General features: G+C 39.0%; 2 protein-coding genes across 2 annotated transcripts in view; one reads left to right on the top strand and one right to left on the bottom strand.

Moving 5' to 3' along the window:
- LOC310726363 (uncharacterized protein) overlaps positions 1–13,905 on the top strand; it is a 336,210-nt gene extending 322,305 nt beyond the window's left edge. The window contains exon 2 of the mRNA XM_083541882.1: positions 12,994–13,905. Within this exon, the coding sequence (XP_083398008.1) occupies positions 12,994–13,355 (362 nt within the window). The 3' untranslated portion in view covers positions 13,356–13,905. The remainder of the gene's footprint in view (positions 1–12,993) is intronic.
- Positions 13,906–21,082: 7,177 nt separating this feature from the next.
- Positions 21,083–22,417, bottom strand: LOC310726358 (hatching enzyme 1.2-like). Its single transcript, XM_083541874.1, has 4 exons — positions 22,233–22,417; positions 21,933–22,076; positions 21,727–21,844; positions 21,083–21,589 (listed from the first exon to the last, which is right to left on the bottom strand). The coding sequence occupies exons 1-4, from the start codon at positions 22,348–22,350 to the stop codon at positions 21,202–21,204; spliced, it is 768 nt and encodes a 255-aa protein (XP_083398000.1). The 5' UTR covers positions 22,351–22,417; the 3' UTR covers positions 21,083–21,201.
- Between the last annotated feature and the right edge of the window lie 327 nt (positions 22,418–22,744).

The following is a 22,744-nucleotide window of genomic DNA, read 5'->3' as shown; positions in this document are numbered from 1 at the left end:
TAGGTGAGTTATACATAGATTTATTTTATGTTGAATGCTGATTTAATCCTTATTTTATTCTGATTAATATTAAGAAAAATCACAATTATGGTCCTGACGTATGTAGCTTGATTGTTTAATGGCTAAAAACATTATGTTCTCTTCTCTATGACAGGTGACTCCATGGCAGATTCAATAGAGCCACTTTTCACTCATAAACATGTAGATGAAGGTGATAATGTTACTCTGTCCTGCAGATACAAAACAAGTGATACAACCTTCTACCTGCACTGGTACAGACAACAACCAAAATCTAAACCTGAGTTCCTTCTTAATATTATGCAGACTGGAACTTTACTTTCTGAAAAACCACCACAAATGGATGCTAAAATTCGTAAAGATGAAGTGGATCTGATCATCTCCTCTGCTGCTGTATCAGACTCTGATCTATACTACTGTGCTCTGGTGCCCACTGTGACAGGAAATCCAGCTGCACTGTACAAAAACACTGACACAGTTTTGTTAAAGTATATTGAAGGAAGTTCTGACAAATATTTTGAGAAGTTTAAATACCCTTTTTAAGGATTCTCTTTATAAAAGAATATTTATAAAAAGTTATACAAAGTTTATAAATAGAATATATTGTTGGTACATGCATTAATTCTTTATTAAATTATCTACACGGGTCATTTCTGTGCATTCAGGTTCACCCTGAAAGAGATATCATTCCTTTGCAGAACTTCATGCACAAACCCTTTCACACCCTCATTCACACTTCAATTTATCTCAGCAAATTTCTTATAGTCATGTTTTTTAGAAACCCACACAGACACGGGGTGAAAACACAAAACTTTACACAAACTGACAATAACTTCAGCACACACACACACACCTCCGTTAACCTGCTGAAGTGCACTTGATCCTCAAATCCATCTTTCTCATGAAAACATCCCTGAGAGCTGCCTATCATATAATGCTGACTAAGAAGCTAGAATTGTGTTCAGGGCTGAAGTGTGATTTCTTTTTACTTTCAATGTCACACTTTCATCACATTGTTAGATTTGTGGTGAGTTGCAGGAAATATAATCAATATTAGACTGTGTTTTAAAGCTGCTCCTAGTAGATGGATTTCTGGCTTAATATTGCTCCTGGGTTTGAATACGTGAGCAATGTGTGTATAACCTGCATGTGGGTGTAAATACTCATTAATGTGTAAAGATTTTTCTCCTTAGTGAACACAAGATGGTGCAGTCACTTATCTTATTGTGAAAAAATAAGATAAACCCACACAACCCTGCTCACATTCTCTGATGATGAATCCTCATTTTCACAATAAAACCTCTGTGATAGAAACTACAGCTGTTCTTCTATCATACACACTGCACTAATACCATCCTCACTCCTGCCCTGATTACTCTTAGTAGCTCAACTTATTTATAGAGACACCATTCTGATAAAACTTCACAACTGTCCACTTCAGATATATCTTTCATAAGAATACTCTTCTCTTCTCTTCTCTTCTCTTCTCTTCTCTTCTCTTCTCTTCTCTTCTCTTCTCTTTTCTTCTCTTCGCTTCTCTTCTCTTCTCGACTCGTCTTCTCTTCTCTTCTCTTCTCTTCTCTTCTCTTCTCTTCGCTTCTCTTCTCTTCTCTTCTCTTCTGTTCTCTTCTCTTCTCTTCTCTTCTCTTCTCTTCTCTTCTCTTCTCTTCTCTTCTCTTCTCTTCTCTTCGCTTCTCCAATATGAGGCTAAAAGGATGTTTCAGTAAAAAGCACCAATCTGTCAGTAACACTGGTGACTCTGGATGCTGTGGGGTGGAGCTTCATGGACCTTTATCATGTTGGCAGATTATAATGCTGACATTTACCCTGAGATAAGAGCATTCACCATGTTCACTGTTGTATTCATGTGTCTGTGTTTTTTACTGGGTGAGTTATGAATTTTTATCATTTTAAAAGTGTTCAATTAATGATTAGTGAGTGTGTGGTGTTAAAAACAGCAGAATGTGGGTGTGACATATGGAGTTATTGTTGCTTATGTTAATGTTAATATCATTATGTTCTCTTCTCTATGACAGGTGACTCCAGGGCAGATTCAATAGAGCCGCTTTTCACTCATAAAGTTGTAGATGAAGGTGAAAATGTTACTCTGTCTTGCAAATATCAACCAACCACATATTCTACAGGAAACTACCTGCACTGGTACAGACAACATCCAAAATCTAGTCCTAAATTCCTTCTTTATATTTCTCAAAGAGGAGATTTAAGTCCAGACAAACCCCAAAGAATGACTGCTAAAGTTGATGATGGTGATAAAAAACAAGTGGATCTGATCATCTCCTCTGCTGCTGTATCAGACTCTGCTCTATACTACTGTGCTCTGAAGCCCACAGTGACAGGAAATCCAGCGGCACTGTACAAAAACCTTGACTCAGTTTTACTATATGGAAAGCAGGTCTGTCAGTCATGTTAAGTTCATTACATGCAGTTTATCGTGAAATTTTGCTTCTCTCTCTTCTAATTTGTAAAGAGTGATGTGAATTTAGCATTTATTCAGTCTGCATATTTCTTTTTTCTCATGTACTATTACTATACAGTTTAAAAGGTTTGGTTGTCGTTGTGCTTAGATCTTTCTTTAGATACTGAGATCATGATCAGTCACATGCTATACCTCAAATTAGCCAAATGCTTTACTTTGAAAGTTGACTTTTAAAGAGAAGTTAAAGCAGTAGCACTGATCCAGCAGGTGAGTGAAGCCCATCATCTCTGCCTCACAGTTCTGCTATCACACCATCGACATTCATTATCTACTGCCTTAAAAATGAACAATAAATAAACAACGATAATAAATCATTTTTAAAGAAACAAACGTATAAATCAGTCATTTGTTGATGGATTGCAGGTTATAAGAGCTCTATCAAGTTGTTTAACAGCATGAATCCATGTTGCACTCAAAAAACAAACAAAAAAAACACCAACTTAGATTCCACCCCAGTGCACATACACATAGCCTTTAAATCACAGTCAAATACGTTTTGGTCTCCCTGATTCAGACACTAACAGCCAGATAGCTCTTTTACACACACACACACACACACACACACACACACACACACACACACACACACACACACACACACACACACACATATACACACACATATACACACACATATATGTGTGTGTATATGTGTGTGTATATGTGTGTGTGTGTGTGTATGTGTATGTGTATGTATGTGTGTGTGTGTGTGTATATATATATATATATATATATATATATATATATATATATATATATATATATATATATATATATATATATATATATATATAAACATACACACACACACACTTCTACCACAGCATGTTTTGTATAAATCTACATTTTACACCACATAGATCATCTTTTCTTTTACCACTATACACTTCAATATTTAACTTTTGTTATGAAACAATATGTAATTAAGCATGTTCCATTTTTTGTTAGTTTTGCCTGCAGTTAGGAGACTTGTCTTTTTCCCCAGGAGCTCATGTCTTTTGCAGACACCAGCAGCTCCCCCACAGTCAGAGGATGGTCGTGGCTCCATGTGCGTACACACAACAAAGAACTCATTTGGAAATTGTCAATTATTTAATCTTATTGATTTTCCAGAATCCCACTTGAATTTCAACCACCAATGGAACTTCCTTCCAAACACACAGATCCTCACAAGTCTGACTTCTAAGCAGCATGTTCCACAGAGACTGAGAAGCTAAATGCTGCTAGATCTGCCAACATGTCAGTCCTTATTCTCCTTTATATTGTATTCCTTTTATATTCTCCTACCTGAAATGTCTGTTCTTAGGTGACTTGGAGGGGATCCACATTTGTTTCACTCAGACTTTCCATTGACACCACCTTTTTATTTTAATATTCACCTTGTGAGAATGCTATTGCGTGTACATTTACATGCGATGTTAGTAGTTGATAGTATTACTGATGATTAGTTTTGTAGTTTATTTGATTATCAGCATGCTCATGTGTTTTTTTTTTTTTTTTTTTTTCTCTTTCTCCAGCAACCTGTTGCAAAGAGATCAAAAACAAACAAGTGGCAAGTGCATCTGTCCCTTTCTCCATTTTGGATCTGCCCAATTCATTCACCCAATTGAAGAGACTGTGAATCTGGAGATATTTCCACATGATGATCCATGAAGTTACTGAGCAAATCAAAAACTGAGGTTGGATTTGGACTGTAATTAATGTCAACATTCTACTAAAATGGCTCAGTACAACAGGTTGCATTTAATTGCCCATCTCTGCACACCTTAATGATGGAAGTGTAATACATGGACTTTGGTGTCACCCAGATGAGGATGATTTCTGAATTTGGTTCCTTTGAAGATCTCAAATCCTCATACAATCCCAGGAAGTTTCTTTGCTACGGTCACCACTGGTTCACTCATTAGGGATGAACTTATTGTCAGCAGTTTAGGTTTAGGATCCAAGGTGGATGCGAAGAAGAGCCAGAAAGGCCAGAAGGTAAGCCAGAAAGGCGAGCCAGAAAGGCGAGCGTGCAGAGCGCGAGGAGAGCCGATTGAGGGAGCCGAAGTGCACGGAGCGTGAGCAAAGCCGAGATTCGTAACGCTGAGGGGAGAGTCGGGAGAACAGGCACGGTCTGGAAGCCGGAGGGCAGAATAGTTATGTTCTTTACTTTCCAAACAAAGGTACATTTTATATGCCAGAATGTACCCTTGTATTAACACAAGTTATACCTTTTTAAAGTCTTATATCTTGGTATATGACTGTACCTCTGCTTTTAATGTTTTTTCTTTTCTTGCTTAATATAAAAATGATCTCAAAATTCTGTTCTTTATTTTTCAAACAAGGGTGCATTTAATGATTATGAAGTGTACCTTCTTAATACACTTTGGATAAAACTAAGTTCTCCAAGCCAAGCATAAACTGGGAATCCCCACGAACGCACGAATAAAGGAAGTTTCTCCCCCTGAAAAGTTCATGCCTGGCATTGGCTATTCCACCAAAGATGGGTGTGGCTCGGGGACCTTAAAAATGTCCTGAACCCCACCAATCATGGCTCAAGAATCTCTTTTTTGAGACGGGACTAAAACCCTTTGAGGCAGATCTTCTGGCAGGCTTTACCTTTAAGAACTTCTCCTTCTCTGATCTTCAGGAGAACCTGGAAGAACATCTAACTCCCTCCTAACAGACTCTTCAAGGATGCCCTTTTTGTCTTCACCATTCGGACTCTCGTTTAGCAACAAAGCCAATGCAAGTAACCATTTTACCAACCAGTTTAAATGCGTGATTAAGTTCGAGCCCCTTATTTTTAAGGTAAATTTGTATTTCTTGATGATTCTTGTTTAGGTTCTGGTTATATTGAAGTTAAGCTTGCCATTCCTTTTCATTCTTTCTCTCTACTTTTTCCTTCTCTTCCTCCCTTTACCTATTCTTAACTTTCTTTTTATTATTTTTTTTTTCTTTAGGTATGTTTGTGTAGTTAGTTCTATGTTGTTTCATTCATTATATGCCGTATTTTTCATATGTGATTGCCTCTAAACGCCGCTCACATTTAAAAGTCCCTGCAATATTTGATCATAATACATGCCCAATTACTTGTAAGGTAAAAAGTAAAGGTGAGCTGTGTCTTTCTTGGCTGGGGAGATACCCCTTTTATAGTATTAAAACAAGATTACACTGTCTGTTTTGGTGACGAACAGACCAAATAATTTAACGTTAATTCCATTACCGTTAATTCAACAACTTAATTTAATAATTTGAGTAATTATAACCAGTTACCTATTTTGATTAAAGATTGATTTGAGCAATCTTTTTATTTGTTATTTTTTAAAAGGCCTTTTAATTGTATTGCTAAGTTGACTCCATTGCGTGTTCCAATTTTGTTCAACTAGACAATATCACTTCCTTGGGTTTAACCATTAGCTAACTGATGTGTGCCTAATGCAAATCCAATCATAGAATACCGGTGGCCAGTTGTTGATAAGTAAAAAGGAGTTAAAAACCTTGATCAAGTAATAAATAAGAACAGTGAAGGAAACCTGTTCTGTTAGAGCTAAACAAACCTGACCCACCCCCTTTGTGGCATTAAGTGGCACAAACTTTAGAATCTGTTGAAAAGGAGAACCTTCCCTCAGTTTGTTAAACTTTAATTTGAGTAGTGTATCTCTTATCAGCTAGCTAAAGACCTTATCTTGCATTTCAACAACAAATATAACCCTGTTGACTATATATTATTTGATTAAAAGATTTTTAGAGGCAGCAAATGAAGCCTGCCTCATTCATTAAAAATTAGAAATAAAGTCACATGATACGTATGGTTGAGAATAATCTTACACCAAACATTATCGATCACAACCACTCAGAGGGACAGGTTGTTTAAGTTAGCTAGGTCAGCCCCTCTCTCTCCCAGCCAACGTTTTTAATGTGGGCCCATGCAGGTTTTTCACGCGGGCCCTGCATGGGCAACCCAAATGGGGCCCAGAGAAATTTGTCCATCGGCTCCACATAGGGCCTGATGTGTGTTACCCCAGAGGGGCCACTGGTGGGTCCATGGTGGCCTCTAAGTAGAACCTGTATAGGTGTTCTTTATATGGGCTCATTTGGGTCCTAAATTGGTGTTAAAAATGGGGCCAAATTAGGCTACAAAAAGGACCCTTATGGGGCCCACATGACTCAATCATGGGTCAACCCACAAACGGCACCTTCATGGGGTTGTTGTGGGACCACAGTGGGTGAGAGTTTTGTCCCATTTATTAATTTCATTATTGATTTCTGTGGGTGAACTCAATGTGTTACTATGGAAAATCCACTGTCAAACCATTTCAAACCTGAGTTACAATGTAAAACTGTGCCTGACCAAACAAAAACCTAATAATAGTTGATTTTATGTGCTGCTATATGTTTAAAAATACATGGCTGACTATTTGAACTGTGAAAAATAAATGACTTCAACTCAATGTGTAAATCACATTTAATTCAAGTAAACAAGAAACAGGAATAACAGAATTACTAAAGTAGAATAGTTCACTGGTGGGTCTATGCAGATTCCTCGGCTGCACACCTACAAAACAGTAAAGAAAGAGAAGACAGAAAAGGCAATTTAATACATTTTAAAATTCTACCATTCACAGCAGCAACTAAAAAACATGCATCAATATAATTAAGACATATCCTAGAATCTCATCAGTGAATTGTTCCCACCTCTGCTTCGCACAGTAAAAACTTATGCCGGGGGTCCAGTCATGGAATCCAAAACTTATGAATGTAACAATTAAAATATCAACCTTGCATCTGAACTTGACTCTTAAACAAATATTTGGCCATTGCCAAAAGCCAGTGATTGAACAATGATTCTGATCAGCTGAAAGATGTAAGTCACACCTAGGATCACGGTGGACCAGAAAGTTCAACGCACTGCAACTGAAGAAAACATATGCAAATAGAAAAAACACCAGCAAATTAAGAAAACATCATCAGTTAAACAACACGTGCTGCAAATCCTCACAACGCAACTAAATACAGAAACATCCTGCAAATTCTCACAACACAACCAATTAAATTGCACTGCAAATAGGCCGGAGCGGCTTGAGTCTGACTGACTTTCTGAATGGCGCAAAATTACGTTTATTATCTTTACGTTATCTCTGTTTTTATGTTAAGTGTATTTATGTAAATGTTAATTTGAGAATCCCCATTCTTTAGGTATTTATTTGTAAACACCGCTATTTTTAATAATGTTTAGAAATGAGATAAATATGAACATTTTATCACCTCTACCTATTTCACCTAAATCACATTAAAATAATGTTAAGTATTGTCACAAATTCCTCAGAGCTTTTCTCTGTGTATTACATATACACATGTCATAAAAGTTAGTCAAAGAGAAAGATTAGGCCATAGTGCTTTTACTGTTTCGTCCCGTGCTGTTATCATGAGGACACTATATGGAGAAAACACGGGTGAAAATGGTTTGAAAAGTCGTTGTTTCCACATTTTAGTAGACAATTTCCTAGTTATCTGCCAATCGTTAAGAATGTTCAGTTTTCTATAGGTGTTTATCTCTGAGGTAAACCTTTTCACTCTCCACACTTACCTCTGTTATATCGTGCCTGTAACTTTAATTACCACAAATCTTTCAAAAGTATACATTAAATAAAAGCAACAGTAAAATGTAATTAATTTTAAAACAAAAGATAATTTCTTACCATGACCGAGATGTCAGGTTCTTGTGCTCCAGTGGTACTGAGTGACGATTGATTATTTAGAATAAGAAGGCGGGAGGCACAGGAGCCAATGGGAGGCGCTGTGAGCTGCACAACCGAAGTATTATTATTATTATTATTATTATTATTATTATTATTATTATTATTATTATTATTATTATTATTATTATTTAATTATTTATTTATTTTATTTTTTTTACTAAAGGTCATACTATGCTATTGTTAATATATAATTTTTTTGTTAATTTATTGATCTTATAAAACATTCAAAAAACCAATTTAATTTATCATCAATTGAATAATTGAATGATATTTTTATTTTGACAACTATAGCTAAATATAGCCCAAATGTGGCCATACAGGGCCCTCGAATAAACAAAATGGGCAAACTAACTGGGACCCACATCCCTGACTAAGCTGGGGCTCACATTCAGCCCATCAAAGTACCCACTCTGACCTCATGCCCACGTGATGCCCATATAACCCAGATAAAACCCATGTGGAGCCCACATGGACATGTTGGCTGGGATGTGTAGTTGCACACACAGCTTGGGGGTTTGCACAAGATCAGTTGAATAAAAGTTATGCTCTGTACATTGCTGTTTGGTGAATTTACAAAGACTTCTTATTTCCAGCAGCTCTGCAAACTGAGGGATAGTAATTGGACTGAGTAAATAAAAAAAAAACAGGAACAAACCAGAGAAACAAACAAAAATCGTGTCTTTCTTCTTTCTCCACAAGATGGTGGAGTGAGCTGACATATTGTGCACCAAGTACCAGTACCCTGTTCACACCCAACTCAGATTTCTTTAATAACACTACTGTACACACTTTTATTGTACACTACTGTGTACAATAAAATAGATTCAACCTGTTCTGCAGTTATTGATGAATAGTACTTTTAGTACTCAGTCAAGCACCTACATCTGAAAATGTCTCCTTAGAACCTGTTTAGAGGTTTCACATTAATAGCAGTGAATTCTCAATTAGAAACCTTTAACATTTTTCATTGGTAATATATTTTTTTTAAACTAGATTAATAGTTAAATATTGCTTTGTGTATATTTATAATATAATTGTGTGAGTTATATTTTAATAAAATGTAGACTCATCTGTTATATGGGTGAAAGGTTGTGGGTGGAATGTTGACTTGTTTATTTGTACATTCAGAATGTAGCTGTGAAATAAAATGCTGATAAATAAATGCATTTATTTTTACTATATCAGTAAAAATGAGTTCAGCACTGATCCATATATGAACTAAAACCTTAATGTATAGTGTTTATGGATTGACATGTTCTATTTTTATAACATTTTATTTTCCTGTCAGTTGGACTCACAGATTCCCCATGTGAGATTAAATGTAATGCCATTCTGTCAGCAACATCACTACCACTGTCATGTGATGCTGTGGGGTGGAGCTTCATGAACCTTTAAGATATTAATGTCATAGAGCACAGAAAGATCTACAGAACGATATTTTAATTCAGTTAAAACAATTAATCATGTTCACTGTTATATTCATGTGTTTGTGGCTTTCACTAGGTGAGTTATACACAGAATCTTGTTTTACCTGGAGATTAATTAGTGACTAATTTGTGTTTTATTACAATAAATCTGAATGTAATATAACATTGACTTGCTTGTTTGAAGGTTAAAAATTATTATGTTCTCTTCTCTATGACAGGTGACTCCATGGCAGATTCTCCAGCATGTACAAGCACATTACTACTGCATGATTCCATTCTCTGAACATGTTGCAGCCACAGTTTCATGTTTAAATCCAGCTCTACTTCTACACACTACTGTACAAACATATATTAATAATAATGATTGTATTACAATAATGAGTCAGATGACTCGGCTTGATGGCATCTTTCATGGTATTACCAAAAAGAAGCAGCTTTTTTTTACTCAACTCAGATAAATAACTTGAAATATAGTATCATATTTAATACAAAATATTAATATTATAGGAATGTACACTTACAGGTTTTATAGCTGAGGACTCAAATATAATGACAGACTACAAGTCTTCATAATTATATGATTTTCCTGCTTACAGTTTGTGTTTACTGACAGATAAACAACAATCTTTCAGTAACATTGGTGACTCTGTGATGTGATGCTGTGAGGTGGAGCTTCATGAACCTTTAGGATGTTAACAGGTTAAAGTACAGAACCTTTCACTGAACTAAGAGCCTTCATCATGTTCACTGTTATATTCATGTGTCTGTGGCTTTCACTTGGTGAGTTATACATTCATTTTATGATTTCAGAAATATTAAGTGTTGAAACAGTAGAATGTGAGTCTGACTGTATTTCTGGATTGACCGTGTTCTCTTCTCTATGACAGGTGACTCCACTGCAGATCCAATAGAACCACTTTCCACTTATAAAGTTGTAGATGAAGGAGAAAATGTGACTCTGTCCTGCAGTTATACAAAGTTTAGTGGTACAGTAAACAACTTGTTCTGGTACAGACATTATCCCAAAACGTATCCTAAATTCTTTCTTTACATCGATCCATTTGGAAGTAAAACTACTCCCATGCCACCACGTCTGGATGCTGCAGTTGATAAAATTAATAAACGAGTGGATCTGATCATCTTCTCTGCTGCTGTATCAGACTCTGCTCTATACTACTGTGCTCTGGTGCCCACAGTGACAGGAAATCCAGCTGCACTGTACAAAAACATACTGTACAAAAAAAAATGAGTTTCTCTGTTCTTCGTCAGAACCTCACCTGCACCTGCACCTGTTTGTAATTAAAGTAACATATAATTAAAGATGTATATCGTTGATTTACCATAAACTGAAAGTACATAAACTTTAAAGTTTAATCATTTGCATGTTCTTCAATCCTTAAACCTACTGTATTCCCTCTCTATATCATATATACTGTATTTTAAACAATTAATTGATATACATACTTGACGTAATTAAATTTTTTTTGTTACTTTTCAGATTATACAATGCAGCAATAAATACATAAATAAATGTAAAAAAACATACAAATACAGTGATTTTTTTTACATTTATTATCCCATGTATTTTTTTAAAGGCTTTTTGAGTTTGAAACTATTAAGAAATGTTAAAGTATAAGAACCAAAATTGTTTTAGATTATAAGAATGTATGTAAATATTATATATGTTTATAATTTTCTGAAATGAATGTCGTCTTCCCCTCCTTGAACTGCCACCTTAACGTAATGGAGGGGTTTGAGTACCCGAATGACCCTAGGAGCTATGTTGTCCGGGGCTTTATGCCCCTGGTAGGGTCTCCCAAGGCAAACAGGTCCTAGGCGACAGGTCAGACTAAGAGCGGTTCAAAACCTCTTATGAGAAATGGTAGACCAAGGACCGTGACGTCGCCCGGTATGGCGCAGCCGGGGCCCCACGGGGTCCGGCCGGGCTCAGCCCGAAGGAGCGACGTGGGGCCACCTTCCAGTGGGCTCACCACCTGCAGGAGGGACCGTAAGGGGCCGGTGCTAAGAGGATCGGGCAGCAGTCGAAGGTGGGGGCCTCGACAACCCGATCCCTGGACACGGAAGCTAGCTCTAGGGACATAGAATATCACCTCGCTGGCAGGGAAGGAGCCTGAGATTGTGCGTGAGGTTGAGAGGTTCCGACTAGAGATAGTCGGGATCACCTCTACGCACGGCCTGGGCGTAGAGTGTGGAACCACACTCCTCGAGAGAGGATGGACTCTTCACCACTCTGAAATTGCCCATGGTGAAAGGCGTCGGGCTGGTGTGGGTTTGCTTATAGCCCCCCAGCTCAGCCGCCATGTGTTGGAGTTTACCCCGGTGAATGAGAGGGTCGTTTCCCTGCCCCTATGGATCGGGGATAGGTCTCTCACTGTCGTGTGTGCCTACGGGCCAAACGGCAGTATAGAGTACCCGGCCTTCTTGGGGTCTCTGGGAGGGGTGCTGGACAGTGCTCCGACTGGGGACTTCGTCGTTCTACTAGGAGACTTCAATGCTCACGTGGGCAGCGACAGTGACACCTGGAGGGGCGTGATTGGGAGGAACGGCCCCCCTGATCTGATCCCGAGCGGTGTTCAGTTATTGGACTTCTGTGCTAGTTACAGTTTGTCCATAACGAACACCATGTTCAAGCATAAGGGTGTCCATCAGTGCACGTGGCACCAGGACACCCTAGGCCATAGGTCGATGATCGACTTTGTGGTCATAAAGAGAGGGGCGGAGCTGTCAACTGATCACCACCTGGTGGTGAGTTGGATCCGATGGCGGGGGAGGAAGCTGGACAGACTCAGCAGACCCAAGCGTACTGTGAGGGTCTGCTGGGAACGTTTGGTCGAGTCTCCTGTCAGAGAGATCTTCATCTCCCACCTCCGGCGGAGCTTTGACTGGATCCCAAAGGAGGCCGGAGATATTGAGTCCAAGTGGACCATGTTCTCCACCTCCATTGTCGAAGCGGCCACTTGGAGCTGTGGCCGTAAGGTCTCCGGTGCCTGTCAAGGGGGCAATCCCCAAACCCGGTGGTGGAAACCGGAAGTAAGGGATGACGTCAAGCTGAAGAAGGAGTCCTATCGGGCCTGGTTGGCTTGTGGGACTCCTGAGGCAGCTGACGGGTACCGGCAGGCGAAGCGAACTGCAGCCCGGGTGGTTGTCGAGGCAAAAACTCTGGCCTGGGAGGAGTTCGGTGAGGCCATGGAGAAGGACTATCCACTGGCCTCGAAGAGATTCTGGCAAACCGTCCGGCGCCTCAGGAGAGGGAAGCAGTGCCCCACCAATGCTGTTTACAGTAGAGGTGGGGAGCTGTTGACCTCAAATGGGGATGTCGTTGGACGGTGGAAGGAATACTTCGAGGATCTCCTCAATCCCGCCATCACGTCTTCCATTGAGGAAGCAGAGGCTGAGGGCTCAGAGGCGGACTCGTCCATCACCCAAGCTGAAGTCACCGAGGTAGTAAAGAAACTCCTCGGTGGCAAGGCACCGGGGGTGGATGAGATCCGCCCTGAGTACCTCAAGTCTCTGGATGTTGTGGGGCTGTCTTGGCTGACTCGCCTCTGCAGCATCGCGTGGCGGTCGGGGACAGTGCCTCTGGAATGGCAGACCGGGGTGGTGGTCCCTCTTTTTAAGAAGGGGGACCGGAGGGTGTTTCAACTATAGGGGGATCACACTTCTCAGCCTACCTGGGAAAGTCTATGCCAGGGTACTGGAGAGGAGAATACGGCCGATAGTAGAACCTCGGATTCAGGAGGAACAGTGTGGTTTTCGTCCAGGCCGTGGAACACTGGACCAGCTCTATACCCTCTACAGGGTGCTGGAGGGTTCATGGGAGTTTGCCCAACCAGTCCACATGTGTTTTGTGGATTTGGAAAAGGCATTCGACTGTGTCCCTCGCGGCAGCCTGTGGAGGGTGCTCCGGGAGTACGGGTCCGGGGCCCTTTACTAAGGGCTGTCCGGTCCCTGTACGACCGAAGAAGGAGCTTGGTTCACATTGCCGGCAGTAAGTCAGACTTGTTCCCGGTGCATGTTGGACGCCGGCAGGGCTGCCCTTTGTCACCGGTTCTGTTCATAATTTTTATGGACAGAATTTCTAGGCGCAGCCAGGGGCCGGAGGGTGTCCGGTTTGGTGACGACACGATTTCGTCTCTGCTCTTTGCAGATGATGTTGTCGTGTTGGCTTCATCAGACCAGGACCTTCAGCATGCACTGGGACGGTTTGCAGCCGAGTGTGAAGCGGCTGGGATGAGAATCAGCACCTCCAAATCCGAGGCCATGGTCCTCAGTCAGAAAAGGGTAGCTTGCACACTTCAGGTTGGTGGGGAGTTCCTGCCGCAAGTGGAGGAGTTTAAGTATCTTGGGGTTTTGTTCACGAGTGAGGGAAGGGTGGAATCTACCGGTCAATCTACGTTCCTACTCTCACCTATGGTCATGAGCTCTGGGTCATGACCGAAAGGACAAGATAGCAGATACAGGCGGCCAAAATGAGCTTTCTCCGCAGGGTGGCTGGGCGATCCCTTAGAGATAGGGTGAGAAGCTCGGTCACTCGGGAGGAGCTCAGAGTAGATCCGCTGCTCCTCTACATCGAGAGGGGTCAGCTGAGGTGGCTCGGGCATCTGTTCCGGATGCCTCCTGGACGCCTTCCTGTGCGGAAAGTGTTCCGTGTGTGTCCCACTGGGAGGAGACCCCGGGGAAGACCTAGGACACGCTGTAGAGACTATGTCTCCCGGCTGGCCTGGGAATGCCTTGGTGTCCCCCCGGAAGAGCTGGAAGAAGTGGCCACATCTTCTGCTGTCTATGCTAAAGAGGAGCAGGCAGTTACACTCTCCTGTGTTTATGAATACACTCTTACTATGAACAATATACAGTGGTATCAACAATATTCGAACGCTGCACCAGATTTCCTCGTTCTCCTGAGGGAATCAGGAGCAAATCAGACAGCTGAAACTCCTCATCCTCATATGTCTGCTAAAATTCATAAGAGCATGAAGCGTGTGGATTTGGAGATCTTCTCTGCATCAGTATCAGACTCTGCATTGTACTACTGCATCTTGCAGCCCACAGTGACAGGAAACTCAAATACACTGTACAAAAACTACTTCATATGAGAAAAAGACAATTGTTTTACTTTTCCCCAGTAGGGGGAGCTGTCTGACTTTTTATTTCAAATAGATTTTTCTTTTTTAATTTCCACTCTTTGGTGTTGCTTTAAATGTTTATGATGTTTGTGCTTGAATATATTGTATGTGTAAACTTTACCTTCCAATCTAAACGTCTACTTCAACTCTGTCTATAAATAACAGAGATTTTATTTATTTATTTTATCCGAGATTCAATAAAAGTGGTATACAAACTGAACACTCTTATATAGTGTATTATTTTGTTGAAATATTGAAATCGTATTAAAAACTACACAAAATAAGAGATTATTGATATATACCACTATTTGTATTATACAACCGTACAATTTAAGCAATTTTTGACACATTAATATAAATACGTTGAAATTCCAAATAAAAAATCTATTCATCACATGAATAAATAAAATGTCTATATGGTCTCTAAGAACTTTATTAATGGGGAAAATATATTTTCAGATTTTTTTGGTATGGTAAACAAAAATATGAGTTTAGATGTCTATGAATAAATATGAGTGGGCGGAGCTACATGTGGAGACATCAGAGACAATCTCACATCCACAGCCTTGACATTTATTTCTAAAGCTGGAGGTCTGAACTAAACACTCAGGATCACAATGTTACTCCTATTCTTACTTTTCTTCACTATTGCTGATATTGGTAAGTTTTATGTAACATATGAAATTAATATTTTTTAATGAACAGAAACACACTTAAATGTATTATTTAAAATATGGTCATGATATTATTGTATGTTTTTTTTTTTTTTTTTTATAGTAGAAGCTGCTGATTTCAGCATTAAACCAGAAGAAACCACTTTATCTGTAACTGAAGGCAGCTACACCACACTGTCCTGCACATATACTGGATCAGTTGATAGACTTCACTGGTATCAACAAAAACCTGGATCAAGACCAGAGTTTCTGCTGCTGATCTATGAAAGTGGTAATCAAGTCATAGAAGCTCAACCACCTCATCCACGATTGTCCATAAAACTTGATAAAATTAGTAAGAAAGTGGATCTGATCATCTCCTCTGCTGCTGTATCAGACTCTGCTCTATACTACTGTGCTCTGGCGCCCACAGTGACAGGAAATCCAGCTGCACTGTACAAAAACTCTGTCACAGTTTTGTTATATTGAAGGCAGTTCTGGAAATTGACACGCCTTTGTTGGGGGATTCACTATTTATCTCTCTCAATATAAAGAGTTGATATCATTGGCACATTTCACATCATTAAAGGAGAGCATTAATCCTTTAATAATTATTTTTTTACTGGTCAGGATCATGGTGACTTTAAAGCCTGTACTGAGATCTGCTTAGTGTGAGGTGAGAATAGACTCGGAATTGGATGTCAGTCTTCTGCAACACCCTGCACAAACTCTTTCACACACTCATTCACACTGAAGGACATTTAATCCCAGCAAATTTCCTACTGTCATGTTTTGTTGGAAACCCACACATACACGGGGTGAAAACACAAAACTGCACACAAACTGACAGTAACTTCACCTCAGCATTAAACTAGGAACCCTGGAGCTGTGATGCAGCAACACTACTCACTGTGTCACTGTGCTGCTACTAATCACATCACATTCTAAGATATTTTCATTTTTCTGCTTCATGGATTTTCTTTAATGTGGTGTTACATTATACTTATACATTTCTGTAACCTCATGCTACAATTCCATGTAGCCAGAACACTAAAGAAAAGACTCACCTCAATCCTCATAGCAGAATTCCACAGTGAACTTGAGTTAAATTCTTTATAATCTTGTCTAGACTGTGTGTCTGCAGTGTAAACTGTATGATGGGTAAAGAGCAGGTGGTAAAAAAACTATGTTGGAAAATTTCTAAATCCTTGTTAGCTGAGGCAGAGTGCAGACTACAAGAATTAATCTCAGAATCACTCCCCCTTTCATACTACATGACTTTAATGTTAAGGTTTTTCTCCTTGGTGAACACAAGATGGCGCAGTCACTTATTGTGGGAAAAGTACTCGAGCGCCACACAACCCTGCTCACATTCTCTGATGATGAATCCTCATTTTCACAATAAAACCTCTGTAATATAAACTACAGCTGTTCTTCTATCATACACACTGCACTAATATCATCCTCACTCCTGCCCTGATTACTCTTAGTAGCTCAACTCATTTATAGAGACACCATTCTGATAAAACTACACAACTGTCCACTTCACACTAAACTGTCATAAGAATAAATAATCAATATTACTCATAACTTATACTTTTATTAGAGCTGAGCATCAAGAGGTTTAACAGTCATTAAGAGGGAAGTACAAAATATCTCTGTTAATCTCCTTATTCTCAATTATGCTAATTATTTACTAAACCTTTCATTAGGTTAAATATCTATTATACAGTAGCTGAAGTTCCACACTAAATTATATAACCAAAATATTTAGTAGTGTAATTATTAGTATATGTTTTAATACCCTACAATTATTGCATTTACATAATTACACCTGCTAACACTGTGTTTGCTGTCAGTAAAGTTAGTGACGCTGTCATGTGATGCTGTGAGGTGGAGCTTCATGAACCTTTTAGAGAACAGAAAGACTTTAGAATATTTTCATTCAGCCAAAACCATTCATCATGTTCACAGTTATATTCATGTGTCTGTGGCTTTCACTAGGTGAGTTTTACACTGACTTTTTATAATTATTATATAAATAGTGATTAATTAGTGTTGTGTGTGATGATGCAAAAATGTAGAATGTGAGTCTGAATAATTCTGTTGTGTTTTTTTCAGTTAAAACTTTCTGTTCTCTTCTCTATGACAGGTGACTCCATGGCAGATTCAATAGAGCCACTTTTCACTCATAAAGTTGAAAATGAAGGTGAAAATGTTACTTTGTCCTGCAAATACAAACCAACCTCCTATGCTACAGGAAACTACCTGCACTGGTACAGACAACATCCAAAATCTAATCCTGAGTTCCTTTTTTATATTTCTCAAAGAGGAGATTTAAGTCAAGAAAAACCCCCAGGAATGACTGCTAAAGTTGATGATGGTGATAGAAAACAAGTGGATCTGATCATCTCCTCTGCTGCTGTATCAGACTTTGCTCTATACTACTGTGCTCTGGCGCCCACAGTGACAGGAAATCCAGCTGCACTGTTCAAAAACCTTCACAGTTTTATTACACTGAAGACAAATAAACTACTAAAGTTCAGTCATTTGCAGCTCTTTAACCCTAATATTACTGAATTCCCTCCTATTTATTAAAGACTGTAATAATTTGTTGATTTGATATACATTTATAATTGGTCCCTTTTAGATTATACAAGAGCAGCAACAGTATTAAAACAGTTATCTTATATATTAATATATTCACTAATTCATTAATACATTTTCAGAGCCACATGCAGTGATTCAGACCTAGTAGCAGTTTAGAGTGGCTACAGTATAGTCCGACTACTGGCCTGTGATTGCAGAGAAACATATAAAATGTATTATAAAATAACCCTTGCTCAAAAGAGATACATTTACACATTTAAATTGAGAAAATTTCCCACTGTGGGATGAATAAAGGTATATCTTATCTTCAAATGTAGATATATTATTCGATTTTTAAATTTTTTATTTGTTGATATTTTTATGTAAACCTGCTTTGTGAAGATATCAATTGCTAAAAGCTCCTCATAAATAAAAGTGATACATTAAATTAAAGAAGGCTACAGTAAAATCCCAATCCAGTGAGAAAAATGATGGATGTCTTTGGATCCCAGACTTCATGCACTTATGACTGCAAAGGATTTGGATTATTGTAATTAAAATGGCAATTGAATTTATAATTATTGTAGTTTGACCACACATCTGTTTGTGGAGTAAATATTTATTAGTAAACCTAAGTGTTACAGTCTTTCTTCTGGAGGAACACCAGATGGTGCTGTCAGGTATCTTATTGTAGGCCAAATTCTAGAGCTTCATGCAACCCTGTTCACATCCTCCAGAATGCTGTTGTCTTTGATCATGAATTGCTTTATATTCTTTGGAGTATTGTATCCTGCATGGACAAGCATATGATGCATTAAATAAATATAAATACAATAAATAAATAATAATTATTTTGTAACTGAGGTGTTTAAATCTTAACACTACAAATTTTACTGGCATAGATAATTTTCATGTTTAAATGACAACCAACAATTATAAAATAAGACACAATACTTATTTCCCTTCTGGGGTACAGAACCAGTGCTTCCTGGTGACAATGAAACATTATCAGCGGTGTGAGCTGCAGGAAGGTGGAGCTCCACAGGCTTCTACACTAAACAGAGTCACTGAACAACTGTACAAAAACATAAATCACAGAAAATGACAGATTTTCTTCACCACCTTGTTATCAGTTAAATCCTACCTGTCTTAAATGGAGCGCAATCCAGGTTAATGCTAGTAAATTATGGCGTGCCACAAGGTTCAGTTCTAGGACCCCTTCTTTTCACAATATACAGTACATGCTTCCATCTGGAAATATTATTAGAAGGCATGGAATTAACTTCCATTGTTATGCTGATGATACCCAGCTATATATCTCATCAAAACCAGGCGATACAGCTCAATTAGCTTGGATAACTGAGTGTGTTAAAGAAATAAGAGATTGGATGACTCATAACTTTCTACTGTTAAATTCTGATAAGATGGAGATTTTGCTCATCGGCCCAAAAACCAGTACACAGAAGCCCCAGCATTTCAACCTGCATTCAGACGGATGTTCTGTAACTACTAGTTCAACGGTTAAAGACCTAGGAGTTATTTTAGACAGCAACTTGTCTTTCAAAATCATATCAACCAAGTTACAAAAACAGCCTTCTTTTACCTTAGAAATATTTCTAAGCTAAGAAACATATATATACACATATATATGATGCAGAGAAACTCGTCCATGCGTTCATGACCTCCAGACTGGACTATTGTAATGCATTACTAGGTGGATGTCCTGCATAATTAATAAAACAGCTTCAGTTAGTTTAGAATGCGGCAGCCAGAGTTCTCACAAGGTCAAGAAAATATGATGATATAACCCCAATCTTATCGTCCCTACACTGGCTACCTGTTAAGTTTCGAATCGACTACAAACTACTACTAGCTCCCATGTATCTATCCAGTCTTCTAACACGCTACAATCGGTCACGGTCCCTGAGATCTCAAAACTCTGGACTTCTAGTAGTTCCTAGAATAGCAAAGTCAACTAAAGGTGGTAGAGCATTTTCATATTTAGCTACTAAACTCTGGAATAGTCTTCCTGACAGTGTTCGTGGCTCAGACACACTCACCCAGTCACTTTTTAGCAAAGCCTACACATAACATACGTCTCACATCATAAACTTGTGCTCCAGAACATCTGATCACATGCACATTATCAACTTGTTAATATCATAAACAGCAGCTACGCTAATTTCTCTCCACTGCTTCTCTTTCTCTATCCATCCCGAGGCATCCTGAGGTTTGGCCAGCTCCAGTCACGCGCCACCTCATGAAGATTATGGACCTTTAAAGAAGTAGATGCCGAACTCGCAAACATCACGGACCATCTAGGGAAGTACCATTGGCAATTGGATCCCACTACATGTGTGGAGTTTTGACATTGGACCTCCTGGAGTATTTAAAGGCTCTGGCATGGAGAAGCTGGTGTTGGATCTGTGATGATCACAAATGTTGAGCTATTTTATGAGTTGCTCAGTAGCTCCTAGTTTTATACCCATAAAGACTGTATAAGACTGTAGAAAGAACATTACTTATCACACACACTCCAGTACTTATGTTAGATCTCACTCTCCAGTGTTCTGTATTGTTGAAAGATTTATGATCAAACTCTTGATGTCACCCAAATGAGGATGGGTTCCCCTTTTGAGTCTGGTTCCTCTCAAGGTTTCTTCCTCATAACATCTAAGGGAGTTTTTCCTTGCCACAGTCGCCACGGCTGCTCATCAGGGATAAATGCACACCATTCACCTTAACTCTTGATTTCTGTAAAGCTGCTTTGAGACAATGTCTGTTGTGAAAAGCGCTATAGAAATAAACTTGACTTGACTTGACTCTAAGTTCCTGTTAAACTGATACCAAATGATATTCAATAAATTCACTGAACACAAATTATATTCAGGTTCAGACATTGATGATTTGACAATAATTGTTGTAGATTTATGAGTGTAGGATACAGATTTTTGTTGTTTAGATTTAAGAAATCAAGGTAAATAGTAACCCAAACATGATTGTAGCCATTTTATTGCATCATTACATACTTGGTTACCACAGTAAGTGATGTCATCACTGTGTACTGTATGTTTAACTGCCATACGATACTAAAGTAAATTTAAATCAAAGCAAACATTCTGGACACGTTCAGCACTTGTAGAGAACATTGATCCTCTTAATGTCGATAGTGGAAAGCTCTTGTCTCTGTCCAATCATCACAGAAGGATTAGGAATAGGGGTGATGGTGTCCAGACCATTCATGGAGAAAGCTGTGTTTCCATAGTGCATCACAGAGGAGTAGTCGTACGGCGTGTTGAGGTTGTTGGTGTTCTTCAAATCAAAATTAGACTTTGTTGTTGGGTCGATGTTTTGCCAGTTGATGGTGACATATTTATCACGGTCGCTTCGAACGTGCTCGTGGTAGAAACCGAGTGCATGGTTCAGCTCATGCTCGATGACGCCATGGTGAACACAGCCAAACCTGCTGAGAGAGACTACCTGAGAACCGCCTGTTTTGCCCACATCAGAGTAGCAGCTGAGAGGAAAGAGAGCAGATGTAAAGAACTGACTATGACACTAATGTCAACATACAAACGAGAATTTATAAAGTATAAAGAACGTCAGTCATAAAAAGCATGTATAGGGTATGTTAAACAAGTTAATGGAGCTCACCCATCATTGTTCTTGATGTTGATGTAGTCAGTTTCATTTGTTCTGGGAACAAAACGAATGCAGGTTTTGTTGTGGAAACTCGCCATGGCATTGGCAATTACAGTTCTATCAGAAGAAGCTGTGAAGAAAATGGCCAATACATTAATAAGAAATACGTCAAGATGTGATGTACCTGAGTAATGTGAATTAAACGATATATTACTTACAGAAATCTGAGCTCAATGTGTAAGGAACCTTCACCAATCCATTTGAAGACTTTTTCCAAAAACAGTTGTTGTTGTAGAGGCAGACCAGAGCGTTCCTGCTTCTTTTTGCAAGTATGTCTCCCTCCAGCAGCAGTTCACTGGATCCTTCATACAGCGAAACAAAAAGTGATAACCTGCTGACAGATACAGTTCATAAAATCACTGATGCAAATAACATTGAATTAAAAGAAATAACATCTTAGAGCAGGTTCTATTCTCAAATGTACATCAAGTGTGGTTGAGATCAGCAAGCTATCAGACCTTTGTTGATGGTGAGAATCCTAGTTGTGATGTCCTCCCCGTCAGGTTGGGTGAGATAGAGCGCTTGCGAGAAGCCAAGCAGCAGGGCTATAATGGAGATAGAAGCTCTGGACTCCATGATGCTTCAGTGTGTAGAGATGATCTGGATGCTCCTTTACCGTTGCTGGATGACTGCATACTGCCATACCTGACGTTTTATAGACATGGACACACATCAAAACAACATGGTGTAGAATTTTAGGAATTAATGGAAGGCATTAGAGATCATTGTCTTGTGTGTGGAACTAAAGGGTGGACCCTTTGAAAAAAACTTACTTTAATACAGTAATGAAGCTGTGCTGGATTCAGGAGATTGTTTAGAGATTCTGTACTAATGGATGGATTGTAGCTCTTAATGTTTGATTATTTGTCTATGTTTCAGTGTCAATACCAAGAGAGTGACTTGTGTATGTTTAGGACTTACTGTTTACGTCAAGATAAACAACCTGGAAATCTTACAACGTGTTTTTGGA

The sequence above is a fragment of the Silurus aristotelis genome (genome assembly GCF_946808225.1).
Source record: "Silurus aristotelis genome assembly, chromosome: 5".
In the NCBI taxonomy this organism is placed as follows: Eukaryota; Metazoa; Chordata; class Actinopteri; order Siluriformes; family Siluridae; genus Silurus; species Silurus aristotelis.
The sequence above is the reverse complement of the archived record's forward strand: the minus strand, read 5'-3'. Positions and strand labels throughout refer to the sequence as shown.

Excerpts from the sequence above, each read along its gene's own strand:
- LOC310726358 (XM_083541874.1), bottom strand. The coding sequence starts at position 22,350 with ATGGAGTCCAGAGCTTCTATCTCCATTATAGCCCTGCTGCTTGGCTTC. Across the intron at positions 21,845-21,932 it reads CACATTGAGCTCAGATTTCT|CTTCTTCTGATAGAACTGTA; the intron begins GTAAGTAATATA and ends TTTTCTTCACAG. Across the intron at positions 21,590-21,726 it reads AACATCAAGAACAATGATGG|CTGCTACTCTGATGTGGGCA; the intron begins GTGAGCTCCATT and ends CTTTCCTCTCAG.